At 40.4% G+C, this 17,256-nt stretch overlaps 1 protein-coding gene across 8 annotated transcripts in view; it reads right to left on the bottom strand.

Moving 5' to 3' along the window:
- Window positions 1-17,256, bottom strand: part of LOC121453526 (adenomatous polyposis coli protein) — a 92,634-nt gene that overhangs the window by 35,050 nt on the left and 40,328 nt on the right. For 5 of the 8 annotated variants that reach the window (XM_041660392.1, XM_041660391.1, XM_041660387.1 and 2 more), the window contains exons 2-5: window positions 9,933-10,017; window positions 9,016-9,214; window positions 7,052-7,160; window positions 2,373-2,486 (exon numbers count right to left, since the gene is read on the bottom strand). In XM_041660392.1, the coding sequence (XP_041516326.1) occupies window positions 2,373-2,486; window positions 7,052-7,160; window positions 9,016-9,214; window positions 9,933-10,017 (507 nt within the window). Of the gene's footprint in view, window positions 1-2,372; window positions 2,487-7,051; window positions 7,161-9,015; window positions 9,215-9,932; window positions 10,018-16,995; window positions 17,149-17,256 lie in introns of all 8 variants that reach the window. The other 3 variants (XM_041660393.1, XM_041660389.1, XM_041660386.1) reach the window with 1 other exon arrangement.

The raw sequence follows: 17,256 nt of genomic DNA on the forward strand, positions 1-17,256 counted from the left end.
TTGATAACAAAAGATTTCACAAAGGCAGGGCAAGAATGGGTTTTGCTTTGAATTTCCCTGAATTATTTACCAGTTATTTCTACATGTCATACTGGACTTTTCCACCCTTTAAACATACTGTTGGCCAATCCTCTGTCCATTTAAAAACAAGGGCTGTCTTCAAGAATTAATCCTTAGGATTCTCAAATTTTAGGGATATTAATTAGATTTCTTTATACTATTGAAAATATTTTCCCTTTCTATTCTTATAGGACAGGTGCTTTAAAATTTTATGAAAATAATCTTTATTACTTTTATGTTTCCATTCCCCCTCCCCCCCCGCCCCGGACAGGATTTCTCTGTGTAGCTCTGGCTGTCCTGGAACTCACTCTGTAGACCAGGCTGGCCTCAAACTCACAGAGATCTGCCTTCCTCTGCCTCCCCCATGCTGGGATTAAAGGTGTGAGCCACCACCACCTGCAGAGTTTTCATTTTTTTTTAAGATTTATTTATTTATTGTTTATACAGTATTCTGCTTACATGCATGCCTGCAGGCCAGAAGAAGATACCAGATCTCATTACAGATGGTTGTGAGCCACCATGTGGTTGCTGGGAATTGAACTCAGGGCCTTTAGACGAGTAGGCAGTGCTCTTAACCTCTGAGCCATCTCTCCAGCCCGAGTTTTCAATCTTAAGGCATCAAACGTTCTACATTTTCTTCTATTAATTTTAGCCCTTTTCCATTAAGACTAAGTGCTAGCATTTTTCACAACTAGTAACCAACAAATTTCTTTTAAGGTAGAGGTGTTAACATCTGAGCCCCTTTTTGAGACAGGGTTCATTCAGTATGGAGCTCAGGTTGGCCTCCAACTCGACTTTCCTGCTCAGTCTCCTGAACGCTGGGTTATAATCAGATTAGTCCAAGCTCTGTGGATTTATAACCCAGGCGTGCTTGTCATTATCCTGATTATTCCTGATGAAGACAAATTCTTAATTTGAATCAGTAAAATTTCACCAGTCTTATATTTTATAATCTCATCTTGTTTAAGAAATTCTTTTCTATGCAGTATCAGAGACATGTTTGTGCATATTTTCAACCAAAAAATAAAAGCTTTACTTTTGATATTTAAATAACTAATCTATCTGAATGCAATGTGGGCAGGAAGGCAAGAACTATATATACTAATTGTAATCTGATAACTAATAGAAACACAAATACATACATGCATATGTATGTGCACATAACTTTAGTTATCTCCCCAACTATAAAATGTGTCATGTTATGGGTGTTAACTATTACATCGGACACAATCGTATTCTAACATAAATCCCACTCCTAACCAAGAATTTATTTGTAATACCAGCTATTGGGAGAGGGCTGCCCAATTTTCTTAATAGAGAGAGAGACACTGGGTCCATCAGTCACATCCCAGGGCTGACCACTTGCTCAGGAATAACTATTTAGACAATGTGAAATGGGCTCCATGTATTTTGGTTTCTTTCTTCCTCCCCATTTTGGTTTTATTTTTGTTTTAAGAGAGAGAATATGAAGTGGATCTTGGAGGAGTTGAAGAAGGGGAAAGGATGTGACCAAAATATATTATATGAAAAAACTTAAAGACAAGATCAACTTTACAGAATACAAGCATGTATCTATACCACTATACAAATATTAATTTGTCCTACTAGTTGCTATTTAAATATAATCTTTGAATGTTCTTCCAATATGTCTTAAAAGTTTTTTAAAAAAGCAAAAATAAAAAATTCCCCATGCTCACTTTGGAGCAGACGGGGCGGGCCGGGCTGGGATGACGGCAGTGTGGATGGTTTTACAGGCCTAGACCACTAGGCCGTCACACATTTGTGTTCACACACAAGTGCTCAACAGTAAAATCAGGCCATGTTCTTCTGACCTCAGTGTGGTTTACTCTCATCCTCACCCGCAGCAGGCCGTCTTCCCTCAGGGTTTCTTCATGCCTCCTTTGTTTCTCAAACATGGACTGCTGCTGCTTCTATTTTTATTTTTTGGAAAACTTCTGAATGTTACCACACAAACTTAGATTACAAGAAATAACAATCTCAAAGCAGCTGAAACTAGTTATTGGCTGCCAGGAAATCAGCACCTCCCCTGTGATTCTATGCAGAAATAAGCAGAGGCAGAGTGATGTCAATACTGGTTACCGTGGCCAACAGTCACAAAAAATTGTCACCCTGTAAACAGTGCCGACACGAGACAGGCTTTGAAGTCCTTTCCTTGATGGTGCTGGAGGGTGGACTGAAGGCCTTGTAGGAGAGGCCAGTGCTCCGTCACTGAACTACACCCTAGCTGCAGTATGGAGTTTAAGAACATCATCAGAGTTGTGACGTGTGCAGTGTGGGAAGATGCCATTCACCTGTGCTCGCTTCTCCATGTCCTGGCAGGTGCCAAGCTGCTCCTCCATTGCAGCCCTGATCTGCCTTGCTTCATATTCCAGTTGTCTTCTTGTCATATCTGTTTGTAGGGAAAACTAAAACCACAAATAACGTATTAATTTCTCACTGTCTATTAGTAAAACCAAAGAACACACAAATGTCAACTGAAAAGTTGAGTAAATGACTATGTGAGTCACCATACTTGAGAAATCTATTTTTTTCTCCAAGGAATCCTAAACCTGAGTACGGGCACCAGGAGTAGCTGGCATTCCTAATGAAGATTCAGAGCCGCCTCAAAGTAAAACATGATCAACTTAAGACTGTTGCGTTGAAAACAGGCAATTGGTCCAATTAAAGTGGACCCTTATGACTTTTCCCTGCGGAAGAGGCACCTGATTAGTTGATTTTTGTGATGCCAGGGGTCAACCAGACCCTTATGCACACTAGGCAGGCACAGTACCGCTGAACTACATCCCACAGCCCCGAGGAACTGCTTTCAACTCTTTTTTTTTTTTAATTTATTTATTTATTATGTACACGGTGTTCAGCCTCCATGTATGCCCTCAAGCCAGAAGAGGGCACCAGATCTCATTACAGATGGTTGTCAGCCACCATGTGGTTGCTGGGAATCGAACTCAGGACCTCCGGAATAGCAGTCAGTGCTCTTAACCTCTGAGCCATCTCGCCAGCCCTGCTTTCAACTCTTAAAACTACTATTCTGGACAGCAGATGTAGCTCAGTTAGCAGAATACCTACCTAACATGCCACATAAACCCAGGTGTGATGGCACAGACCTGGAATCCCAGCCCTCAGCAAGTGGAGGCAAAGAGGATCAGAGGTTCAAGATCATCCTTGGCTGCACAAGAGAACTGGGCTACATGAAACTCTGTCTCAGACAAAACAAAACAAAAACTAGTATATTAACATAGACAACATTGGGGGAAGACTCAAAAACAGGCATTCATTACTCTTAATGTTTTAGTTTTAAGGTAAGCATTAACTGACTAAAGTGTACAGGCTAAATAGAGATAAAAACTCTGTTTTTAGAATGAAGAAAATGAAGTAAGAAACAAAAAAGCCTATATCTAAAATAAATATTACTAGCCCGACAAAATCAACACCGACTGTGGCAGTACTTTACAAAGTGGTGTTAACCCTTCACTGGTCCTCACACTGGGATAGCTGCCAGGTGTACAAAGGCATAAAAAGGGCAGACTATGAAGTGAGAGCAGAGCAGTCAGCAGAGACACCAGGAGCCATGGGAGAACGAAGCAAGGCTGTGAGACTGCTCACACTCCTCATGCTGTATGGAGGGAACTGCTCCTGCTGTGAGTGCCCAATGACTCCAGACTGATGTCTTTTTAAATTGCCCTCAAACAAAACACTCATGTTCAGAATGCATTCTTGCAGGCATACCAAATGGTCTGCATGTTAGTTATTTATTTAGAGACAGGGTCTCACTATGCAGCTTTGGTTGGCCTGAAGCCACTACATAGACCAGGCGGGACTTGAAATTACAGAAACCTGCCTCCTCTGTCTTCCAAGTGCTGGGCTTTTGAGACTCAAGGGAAGTATCACCACACCCCCACTGAATGCCATTTCTTACTCTCTCTGAGTCTATATTATTATTTCTCTATTTGTCCTCCACTTTCCAACATGCTAAAAGGGACAGAGCATGTCATGATAATATGGTTTCGAGTTGGTAAGTGTAATCCCAGTCTCTGGCCTCCATCTTTGGAGGCCCTGCCCCTGTGCCCCTTGCCACCTACCCGAGGAGGGTCAAGGTAGCCCACCAAACCTTGATCCCTCCCCAGAGGAGGTCAGTTCCCCTCGGGGCCACCTGAGAGCGCAGGAGTCCTATCAAACCTGGATAGCTTTTCATTCGGCTTGTTTTGATTTGGCATGATTGGGATTTTTGCATCGACAGAGAGCTAGTGTTAGAAACTATTTCTAATAGTAAGTAGTGCGGTATTTTGATAAACAGGTCAATATTTCCACATGGAACAAGTGGAAATAAAGTTTGTTAACTTGTTTTCCCAAAAAGAAAGCAAACTATAGTAAATGGTTATAAAATATAAGCAAGTTTAAATTTACTAATGCTATTAATGGCCCATAATGATTACATATTCTGGTATATTCTATTAAACATGATTACTTAAGGAATTTGACAGCCCATCTTTACTTCCGACAGTAACCCACAGCTCTTGAGTTGTAAAATATACCAAAGCCCTTTCTTGACCCTGATTTCATGGAGACAACAGGGCTCTGGATTTTGTATATTCTCCAATCATAGTCAATGATTAAAGGGGGCTGGAGAGATGGCTCAGTGGTTAAGAGCACTGCCTGCTCTTCCAAAGGTCCTGAGTTCAATTCCCAGCAACCACATGGTGGCTCACAACCATCTGTAATGAGGTCTGGTGTCCTCTTCTGGCCTGCAGACATGCACACAGACAGAATATTGTATACATAATAAATAAATATTTATAAAAAAAATGATAAAAAAAATTGAAAAATCTCATCAACCCTTCTGGATCTCTTAATTTTCATTCATTATAAACTCCCCAGCAGCCGTCTTTCCCTGTGTATGATGTCTTAGTGGTCAGGGGGAATCTGAAGGGCACTGCAGGAAGAGGGGTCCTTCTCCCTTCAAGCCTGGAGTTCTAACTAGTAAACTCAGGAAACCCAGTTAGCTATATTCTGAAAGGCTTCTGTCTACTGTGTTCTCTCAATACTTCTACGAGGAAGAAAGAGCTGAAGCTGAGAGCACAGGCTACACTGAGGCAGAATCTTACCGCAGCCGAGACTTTGGCTTCACAAACACCCTCAGGGTCAGCATCCTGGAATACTGTGGTTATGAGCACAAGCCACACACCTGGCTCATTTCCCCTTTTTAAATATCACGTAAAATATTGATGAAAGATATAGTCTTGAGATTCTTAATGTATTTCAGAAGCTTTCTTTTCTCTTTTATTTTTGAACAGGACTTCATATATCCCAGACTGGCCTCAAATTACTATATAGCTGAGGGTGACCTTCAGTTTATTTTTTTAAGAGTTATTATTTTTTAATTTACGTGTACGAGTATTTTGCATGCATGTATACATGTATACCTTGTGTGTGCTTAGTGCCTACAAGGCCAGAAGAGGGTGTCAGGTCTCTGAGGACGGAAGTTATAGATTGTTATGAATTTCTACGTGGGTGCTGGGAAGCAAGTCCAGGTCCTGCAGAGGAGCAGGGCGTGCTCCTAACTGTTGAGCTCTCTCTAGCTCTGTGCATTTCTGACACCGCTGCCTCAAATCCCCGAGTGTTAAGAGTACATGTGGGGAACAGAGAGAGGCCCAAGGATGTGAAATTCTGAGCAAATCTGTATTGTTAACATGGGCAAGGCTATGTCAAAATCCCCATAGCCCAGACCCACAGGAAATGGCAAAGCCTTCCCTCCTGGTCTGAATGCCCACCATAATGCTCTCCCTTTGGGTGTTTATGGCTTGAAGACTGCTCCCCCACAGACACTGCTCCTACTACATCTGCAATAGCCTCACCTCCTTGTTTAACATTCTCCATCAGAGAACCCAGTCCACTATTTCTGTGTGTTCATGTGTGCTTGTCTTTTCTTCATTTCCCCCACTGCCTCAGTCAGGCCCATCTCTGGAACTGTGCTGGCCAGCCATTACAGGCATGTATTATTGTATCCAGTTTATGATGTTCCTGGGGTTGACCCAGAGTTATATGCATGTTGGGCAATAAAGGTGCACCCGACTCTTAGAAACATCCTTAATATAGGTTATCCCATGAGTAAAAGTTAACACAGAGAGGGACAAGTCTGCAGGATTATTTTTAACTATTTGTTTGTGTGTGTGTGTGCACGTGTGTGCACAAATGCATGTGCATGGCACAGCAGGAATGTGGAAGTCAGGAGACCGTTTATGGAAGTTAGTTTTCTCCTACCACCAGGTGAATTCCTGGGACTGAACTCAGGATGCCAAGTAGGCATAAAAGCCCCTTTACCTGCTGGGCATCTCACTGGCCTCCGTTTTCAAAATTTTAAACACAGGAGTATTTGCTAAAGGGAGTCAAGAATTCACAGAACAGTAAGATCCATGACTCTAGCTACTGGCACTTGCACCTAGAGAGAGTAAGGTTCAAACTGCCTTCCAGGATAGTTTAGTTGTAAAAACTATCTGGCAGGATTCCTGCATTGTACAGAAAAACCCAAGCAGATGGTTTAATGTTTCTAACAATTAAACATGCAGTTATCTAGTAGAATCTGGATCCAAACTCATGGGGATTAAAATAAGCATCTGTTGGTACACAGTAAACGGAAGCTGTCAACGAGCTGGCATGGTGAGGCAGGCCTGCACTCCACTCCCAGCACTTGGGAGGATCAGGTCCTCTTCAGCTTTACAGCGAGTCTGAAGTCAGCCCAGGGTACAGGACACCCTGTGTTAAAACTAGAACCAAACCCCACAAAAACAAACAAATGGAACAAAAAAAACAAGAAATGCTTACTAACCATTATATACTTAGGTTAATAGCTAATTAAGACACATTATAATTTATAAATCATTAGATATGCAGTTATCTCAAATTCTTCATATATAATCTGAGAACTTTAAAAGATCAAGTTAGTCAATCTAAGCTGTGCTGCCCAGGTACTTACGTTTTCAGTTAAAGGCAGACTATCTATTCTTTTCGTGAGGTTCTGAAGTTGAGCATAATACCAGTCTTTTTCCTTTTCTTCTTTGTCAAGATCAGCAAGGAGTAATGATCTGTGTTTAAAAGAAAGGTAAATTTACACAAGCTACTGCATATTGCCTAAGAATAACTCTCCAGCTGTCACTGTAAAACGATAGTGAACTGGTGAAAAATCTGACTTGGATTGTGTAGTAGAACTTACAGATTCATACTCACTGACATCTGGGTGCCAAGAGTGTTCCTTCCCTGAGTAAGACGGTTCTCAACCTGACCAATAACAAGCTTTAGCAGAGGGCTTGCTTTCATACAGTCTAAGAAGTAAGTGAAGGGTGTGGACAGCACCAAGTTCAAAGTTTGTTAGGAAGAACAAACATTAACACTAAAGGAGTTAGGCCAGCAGCAATGACGCTGGGAAAGCGTGATGTCAGCTGCTGAGCTGCAACAACACTGTGAACAGACCTATCACATCTGCAGTCAGAGAAAGCTGCTCTGCATAGAGGAACTTAGCTTGGAATCTCGATGAATTTATGTAATTCCTGAAGAACCAGACCCACCATATACCTTACCATTATAAATATAAACAAAATACAGTTACTAAGATAAAACTCAAGAGGATTACAAAAGTTCAAGCTCCTTATTGTTTTGTATGGTTCTTTTCCCAAAGCAATGTATGTTATAATTTTCTTGTGCTGTTTCCAGAAGTTTTCTATAAAGATGCACAGAATAATGTGCATAATTACATGTATGTTTAAAAATATAAATATTCTATTATTAGCATATGTTGCCCTATACATTTTTTCACTTAAAAAATTTACCGGGGGGGGGGGTCCATACCACGTGAGAACAAAAGACCTACCTGGCTAATAGCCCATGTATCTCAACAATATTGATGAACCCATAAAGGAGACATACTATGGCCAGCCAGTTCTTTGCTGGGGAGCACTTAGCATCTTTTAAATATTTTCCTATTAACATAAATATTACATGGCTGTCTTTATGTAATAATAATAAAGTACTTCATTCCATAATAAATTCTGAGGGCCCATGCATTTTAACTTACCATTCCAGTAAGGTGTTATACCAACTTATAACACAAATTTTCATGAATTTAAGTATATGACACAACTTTGTGTGTGTGTGTTTTGTTTGGTTTGGTTTTTCAAGACGGGGTTTTTCTGTACAACTGCCCAGATTGCCCTAGAACTCAAAGAGCTCTTCCTGCCTCTGTCTTCCAAGTCCTGGAATTAAAGGCGTGTGCCACTACGCCCAGCTACAACACAACTTTTAATATCTTCCATATCTGAATTTATAAACCTCCAGAATATCACCATGATTTTAATTGATTTATCTTACTGTACATGAGACTATTTTTCTGAGTTTGCAACCCTCCCTTTTCTGTAACTTTGCTTCTTATTTAGAGGACTTCTATATTGAGAACGGCAATACTTAGTCACTAGGTTGCATATACATTTTTTCAATTTATCACTTATAATAACAAAAATAATAGTTTTGTTATTTGGAAAATTTGGATTTTCATGTAGTCAGATCTGTGAATGTTTTCTATTATGGAATCTGGAATTTGGCCACATGAGAAGATGCTTCCCACTCTGATGATATTTTTAAAATTCTGTTTGGTGTTTCCTTGAGAAACACTCATAATGAGTACAAATGCATGCAGAAGGCTGCATATCTTACTGAGATCACCTTTCCTCAGAAATAATCTCAAAGATAAGCAACCTTAATCGTAAGAAAATAAATGGGTAGGAACTGGCAAGAGATAAATGATGCCAAACATGAGCCAAGAGCATTTGCCACAGAGAAGCGGAGACAAAAGGAACCCGCGGTCAGCCTGTCCTCTGTATCTTAGATTAGAAACACAAAGGCACTTCCATGCACATGTCATACCTACTACATAGGAACAAATGTTACCTTTCTTTTTCAAGCTCTTCCAAATATCCAGTACTTTCTCTGCTTCCATTTACAAACGCTCTTCTTGGGAAGGACCCCATGGGAACAGGACTGCACTCTCCAGAACGGCTGGATACCGACCCTTCCCGACTCCCATAGGAGCGAAGGGACATTTTTGAGCGTAGTTTCACTCCAGGAAAATTGCTATCTAAGTTAAATTCTAAGCAGAGACAAATTCTTATGTAGTAACTGCTTTATGTCATGTAAAATATTCCTAAAGCTACTACATTATTTTAAAAGAAGTCTCAGGTTTATATTTTAACTACAAATATACAAGGCTGAATAAATAATTATTTAGAATAGTCATAATTTCCCTTGCAAAGTCAGCTTGAATCATGAAGAAAACAAGTATGTTAATGGGAATTACACAAAATGTCCATCCTTAGATTCCCTGTGATAATATTTAGGGACTCAAAAAGCAATTATTCTAGTTTCAATTATTACTAAGCAGGGTCCCTGTCTGACACTAGAATTTCTAGGCAACAAAGTGAGAAAGACATTTTAAAACAGATCCTATTAGAAACGGCATAGGAAAAGCTATCACCTCCATCCCAGATGGAACACAAAAGACAATAGCCCTTGAATCCACCTGCCAAGGGAGTCTTGTGAGACATGGCATATTGAAGCATATCTAGTGACTAGTCAAATGCAATGAATTTAAAAAGTAGCTCAGAATTTCCAAGATGAAAACTTAAAATCATACATTTAAAACAACGGGCAAACAGACCTTCTATCTATTTGCATTCAAGAGCTATGACCAAACATGGAAGTAGGAGGAACAAGCTGAGACCAGTGTTCAAACTGAGAGCAGCTGAACTTCAATCAGTTGTCATGCTGAGTCTAAAACAGTATTTTTAAAATACTTAAAAAAAAAGTACCTTTAAGACGTTCTAGTAAGTCAATCTGTCCAGAAGAAGTCATAGTTTCATCTTCAATACTTCCCTGTAGCTGTTTAAGTACTTCCTATTGAAAAGAGTACAGTACATTAACATGAAATTCTAAGTCACTCCTTGAAGACACGAATCTGTATTTCTTGGCATTTAAATATGACCACGGATGAGAAAGCTACTTCAGTTCAGGATGACAACATACCATAAGCTTTAGTGTATATTAAATATATTACTATTATTCACTGTTATATCTCAATAACAATAATAGTGGCATTTTGTGATAGTGGGGATTACAAGGAGTCTTACAAGGGGATTACACGCAAGACACTTCATGCCACACTTAAAAGGAAGGTATGGGGTGTTATGATCAAACTGCATTACCTGCAAACTTGAAAAGACTTAATGAAACAAACACTTATTTTGTACAGTATAGGCTAATAAAACATATCAGCTAACTTTTATGAAAAGTTTATTATCATTCTGAATCAGCTGACACCTACAGACTTGCTTAAGTTGTAAAAAAATGACTGTTTAGAACTTGTACCTCTTGGGCCTATATCTGCATGACCAGGACACGAGCCTGCTGTTTAGCAGCTTACTGCCCAAGTCCACAGCACACCCGAGCACACTAGAGCACCGACTTACACTTGGCAGACACCCAGGTGCTAGCTGCCTCTTGACCTTGAGACCACTGTCTTCCTTCTCACATACATTACTTCATAAACTCTTTAAAAGTTTGCTGTCCAATTATCTGTAAACCTTGTCTTTTACTTGTACTCCTTAGTAACCCGTTAGTTCCCGTATATTGAAGCACGTCACTCTAGCCTCCAGCATGTCCTTTGGCCAATTTGATTTTGAAAATGTACTGAATGTCCGCCACCCTAAAACTAAAGGCAGTGTTACTGTGTGGGGAAGTGATCTGCCACAAAGTGAGCAAAGCAGGAGGGGCAGCTCCACGGCTCCGCCTTGATCTAACGACAAATGAGCTGTGGGCTGGGCTGAGCGCGTGGCCTTCAAACAGACCAAGCCGCCGTTAAGTGAAAGTCTTGGGTAGGGAGGTGTTGGGAAGGTGAATGATGTTCATGTGGAAATCATCTCAAGAGAGTATCAGCACTGTGAGAATGAGACCATATTCATATGGGGACACCTCCCTTACATGACTGCAGAGCATGCCCAATGGTCAGCTGTCAACTGCAGGTCACTTCACCTCTTTCCCTGGGTTCTAATCTCCTTCCATCCATGGCGACTACCTGTAGCAGTCTTTTAACCTTATCATCTTATGACAAGATGACCACAGCATGTCATACAGAAAAACAAAGTATGAAAAAAAAAGATACCATTGAACACGTTTGTATAGGATGACAAGAAAAAGCTTCTCTTTACGTCGGTGATGAAATTACAAATATAAATTAGTGGATGAGCTGGATGGAAAGCTCGGTGGTAGAGTGCCTATCTAGGACACACAGGCCCTAGGGCTGAGCATTAGTCCCTCCCCAAATCCCTATACAAACTGAATGATTCTGGGATTGCTTGCATTTCCTAATCTTAAAACTGGTTAAATTCACAACTTGTAATAAAACTACTTTTTTAAGCCTCTGAGACTTACAATCTGAATTTGAATCATGGAACCCACATGGCAGAAAAAAATTGACTTCCACAAATTGTCCTCTGGTTTCCGTAAGTACAACACACACACACACATACATGCATGCATACAGCAGGTAAATAACTGCGCTGGGCACAGCTTAGCAGTAGAACGCTTTTTGTGGAGAATGTGTGTCACCATAAGTTTAATTCTCAGGGCCGATACATCTGTTAGAAATATATTGATAAAAGCAGCAATGTAATTAGAACAAAATTTAAGGATAAAATTTTTTAAGGATTTTATGAGTAGCAATTCTAAAAAGTATCAGCTTGTGCCATTCGTCTTTCATGTTATCTTTGTTAAGTGCTCTGACTTATGAACTTCACTAGGCAAAGCTGGACATCCACCTCGCTCCGGTCCAGTTACTCTACCTTAAGATGACAACATTTCGCGTAATTTATACTACTTACAATATGTAATGTAACTACTTGCAATGAATAGTCTATGCCTACTCCCTAACAAAAATAACCCCAGTTGTATTTCTATTGTGAGACTCAATTTATACAGGTACAGATCTTTAGTCCTTGATGGCTTAACCTTTCCAACTTTGGTGGCCTCAAGTTCTCACCAGTGTATCCTCAGTCCCTAGAAACAGCCACTATGCTGCAACTAGACAGTAAACAGCCCTGTGAGTTTCTGTTTTCTGCTTTAAGTAATCACCTGTAAGATGCTTTCATACCACTGCATGTATTCATCCATTATTCCTTGGTGAATAGAATCTACTATATGAACACACTCCTGATGGGACATCCGGATGGCCCCGTCTGAAGGCCACTATGAAGACAGCTAGCACGATCACTCTGGACAAACATCTTGTACATAAGCACTTAGTTCTCTTGGGGTGATTTCAAGCTCAAATGTTGAATCACAGTGTTTACCATAAGAAGAAACTGTTGTTGTTGTTGTTGTTATGTATGTGTGTTTAAAATAGGCCCACCAACAGTGTGTGAACACTTCAATATTCCAATTTATGTGAAGCGGTCACATTTTAAATATTAGTCATTTGAGTAGGTGTAAGATGATCTTTGTATTTCCCCAATGACAGGTGATACCCAATTACTTTCCATTAGTGTACCTGGCCACTTATTTTCCTCCTTGGACTGTCTTAATTCATGTTGCAAAACACTGGCTATTTAAACCCATTTGTCTGTCTACTTGTGTGTGTGTCACACTTGAGGGGATCAGGAAACTTTGGGGGGTCAGTTCTCTTCCATCTTATTGAGGCAAGGGCAACTCTCCTTTCTGCTGCTGCCGAGCCAGATACTCCGGGCTAACGAGGCCTCGAGCTTTTGGGAAATGGATTCTCCCGTCTGCTCTCCTCTTACTTTAGGAGTGCTTGGACTACAGATGTCAGGAGCACAGCATTTCCTTCTGGGGGCGGGGGGGTCACCCTGCTTGTGCCACCAGTGCTTTACCTTACCAACTGACCATCTTCCCAGCTCCCCAAACTAGATCTTATTGTTTATAATGCAAGTCCCTTATATATTTTGAAACAAATTCTTTTGTCAAATATATGTGCAGTGTGGTAAATGATTTTCCTTAGTTGATAATGGCCTGCTTTTAATTTTCTTATTGAAGCCTTCTGAAGATATAAATTTTTAATTCTGATGAAGCCTATACTGGCTAGTTTTATGTCAACTTGCACAAGCTACAGTCATCAGAGAGGAGGGAGCTTCAATTGAGAAAAAAAGCCTCCATAGGATCAGGCTATAGGCAGGCCTACTGGGCATGTCCTTAATTAGTGACTGATGGAGGAGGCTGGGCCATGATGGGTGGTCCAGCCCTGGGCAGTTGGTCCTGGGTTCTATAAGAACGTGAGAGTGATTACCATGCCACAAGGAGCAAGCAAGTAAGCAGCACTCTTTCAGTTTCAGCATCGGCTCCTGTTTTCAGGTTCCTGCCCTGACTTCCTCTGGTGATAAACTGAGATGTGGAAATGTAAGACAAATAAACCCTTTCCTCCCCAAGTTGCTTTGGTTGTGGTATTTCATCATAGCACTAGTAACCCTAAGACCAGTCAGTACCAGGATAATGGGATGTTTCTGTGACATACCTGACCATGTTTTGGGGGAGAACTGTGGAAGGACTTTGGAATTCTGGGTTAGAAAAGTCATCGTTCAAAGTTTGGTGAGCTGTTCTGTAGGAGCTTGGAAGGTAAGAATGTTGAGGGCAGTACAGAGGTCCAGCTTGTGAAGTTTCAGAGGGAAGTTAAGAGTCCATCACGGTCATTTGTTATTTTGAATTCTGTGGCCTTGTTAGCTGGGGCTGAAGAATCAGCTGTGATAAACAAGATACCAGAAGCTGGGCGGTGGTGGCGCACGCCTTTAATCCCAGCACTCGGGAGGCAGAGGCAAGCTGATCTCTATGAGTTCGAGGCCAGCCTGGTCTACAAGAACTAGTTCCAGGACAGGAACCAAAAGCTATGGAGAAACCCTGTCTCGAAATTTAAAAAAACAAAAACAAAAAACAAGATACCAGAAACTGCTTTATGGGGATACTCGAGGCTGCTCCGCTGGAGTAATTAAGAAGACAGGAGGTGAGAAGTTGGGAAGTGTTTGGTTCCTGAGAGTCAGAACATTTTTTATTGTGGATACAATTACCTGTCAAAAATTTATAGCATTTCTGGCACTTTACAAATTTTCATTTTTTCATTACATTCTATTTATGTCAAGAATCTTTGACTAACTCCAACTTCTGCATTACCTCCTACTTTCTGTTTTCCTGACTACCATTTTCTTATTTCTTAAAACTTGACAATATGCCAATGGTGTGTCTATAAGAACAAGAAAGACTTAAGATGAGTGTATTCTTTCTATAGATTATCCCCTGCTGGGGCTGCCCTCTCCCATCCCACCAGATGCAGTGAATGGTTTACAGGTCATTTCAATCTATTTTGTTTCTTGAGTATGTTCTTTTTGTTTGGACTGAAACCATGGGCGTCTGTTTCCTCGGCCTTTAGCCCCCTACTCTATACAACTCAGATCCGACACATGGTTGGGAACAAGCCATGCCTGGCACAGCAGATGCATCCATTAAACATCTCACTACAGCTTCTCTGCATGATTTTCTGGTTCTTATCTCTTTAGCACTAAAAATCCATCTCTTGGAGTTGAGGTTTTTAATCTAGTCCAATAAGTTCAAATCCTGGCAAACACTATATGAAACTAAAGTTACTCTCTCTGTAGCCACGTCCTACAAGCTAAGATTAAGCCTTCTCTCTCCCCCCAAACCCTGCTTCTCCACGACTCAGCATCCACAGCAAAGGCTGCCATGGCTGCAGCTCTTCTCCCCTGCCTTCATGTGTGCTCCCCCGCCAAAGCTGTCAGCTTGTGCCCAGCTTGGCTTGCACTTATGTCCCCAGAGAGGAAAGTTACCAGTAATCTCCGCTTGCTCTGCTTCCCGTGACACAGCACTTCTTCTGCAGTCTTTTGGTAGGTGTATTTAAAAAGGGGCTCTCAACACAGCACACTCACAGCACCCTCAGATATGCGGTCTGTTCATATCCTCTAATTCTTACTATGCGTTCTCCTGTGCTATCTACCCTACAGTATTTATGTTTTTATAGTGATGTCAGGTGGCCAGCAACAGTACCCTATTTTGCCACTAGGTGGTAGTACTGCTTATATTTTAGGCTTCCCTGGTTTAATCTGAAGATGTCTTGCCTTGCTTTGTGGAGACTAGGTTAAAGGTCAGGAAACAAGCTTTGCCATTGTTCTATGTGTTCTAAAGAGTGTCTGAACTACTGTGCTGCATTAATTTTAACCCAACATGGGAAGCACCAACAGTTTCAAAAGCATCTTTTTACAAATCAATATAAGACAAAACAGGTCACAGTTCCTGTTCTTTAGCAGCACAGAGCCCGTTAGGAAGCAATCCATAAATAACGCGACTGACGGCTCTAATTACTATGATGCCGTAAGCCCAGTCCTAATGAAATAGGTCTGCAAGGGTGTGTGCAGAAACACCTTCACGAAATCGCTGAATTCAGGCGCACCTTAAATATATTCCTCCTGTGCCTGGTTTAAAGGAAGCAGCACAAGGTACGGCTCGAATGGCCACTCTCAAAGACACTCTACTTTCAGCATGGAGATGGACCTAATGTCGACTAAAATGTCTCCTCCAAAGTGTTTTTTAAAAACAATTTTTGGATTTGCTTAAATAGTTAAATGAAAACTTCAAGCTAGAACTGAGTTCTGTATGACAAATCAGATATGTACCATTTAAACAGGACCTTCAGGAGGAAGTGTGCAATGTATATGCAGTCAAGCAAACCAAAATGTGTCTGCACATTATATCCCTGAACTCTCAAACAGATGTCCTGTACAAGTTTAAAGGGCGCTGTGCTGTAAGTGTTACGATAACAAATGGCTTTTTAACCTATTAGGTAACTGACTCTAGTGTTTTAAATCACTGATAGTAGCTTGTGGTAAGAAAAAACAAATCATTGTTTATAGTTATCCTATTTCCAAAATGATATGAAGTGTCTATTTTGAAGACGTTATTGCCAGAGAGTTTTTATGGCAATTAGAATGGGAAAAAGATAATAGGTAGATGATAGTAAGACAGTGTGTAAGAGCAAAGGCTGAGCTGTTAGGATGCTGGAGCTAATGGAGAAAGCAGGAAAGAGAACAGTTTCTTCAGTGAGTCACAGCAGTCTAGAAAAGAAGGGAGACTCTGAAATGACAGAAAAGAACTAGATAGAATAGGAGATATCTATAGATGAGCAAAATGGAGTATTCAGAGGAAAAAGTCAGAAATCAAGATGTTAAAATAGCCAAGCAACAGAAACAACACAAAATAGAACTTTCCCTCAGGGAAGGAAGTAAACCATTTCTGTTGACAATCTCCAATTTTATGAAGTTATTATATTTGTTGGGAATCTGCCTAACTGATAATTAAAGTAACTAAAGTTTTAATCAATTACTTTGAATCTTTTCCCTTCTACACACTAAATATTTTATTGTGTAAGTTTTCTTGCTATCTGGCAAACCAACATCAGTGCTAAGAAGTGTCATGGAAATCATTCTCTAGGCTTATGATGCCTGCATTTTCCAAATAAGGCAATGAAATATTTGAGATACACTGTAAAAATAAAGCTAGTTTCTATAAGCTGTACAGAAACCCTTCCCTCTAAACTGAATACAATGATAAAGTTGGGGTTATTATTTTTAAACTTAAAAACTAGAAAGAACTAGTCACTAGGGCTAATTTATTTTCTTTGAATGATTTGTTATATTAATTTAACACATTTACTAAGAATATGTTAACTTTAAGAAAGAGTTTATATATTATTGTTTAGTTTAAAGTATACTTTTGAGTTAGTAAAGCATCTTAGCTACCCCAAGTTGACAAGAGGATATGGAATGAAAGTGGATCAGCTACAATTAAAAGTTGCAGTCTTGATACCTTCATATTAGATGCCTCAGTTTCCAGTTTTGTAAGATGATTGGAATTATCTTCTAGCTCTTGTCGAAGGTTTGAGTTCTCCATCTTCAGGGCCTCCACCTGCTTTAACAACTGATCATATGAAGCTGCAGCCATCCTTGGCTACCCTTGGACCTATAGGGTTAAAAAGGATTTTGAAATTCACTACTGAAAATGGAGAAGCTGCTTGTTTTGTTTTGAAAGAAGAGACAATGGCAGCAAAGCTGTCCAGACAGGGATGGT

The sequence above is a fragment of the Microtus oregoni genome, unplaced genomic scaffold (genome assembly GCF_018167655.1).
Source record: "Microtus oregoni isolate MIOR12 unplaced genomic scaffold, Mior012 000011F_ref0000422, whole genome shotgun sequence".
NCBI lineage: Eukaryota > Metazoa > Chordata > Mammalia > Rodentia > Cricetidae > Microtus > Microtus oregoni.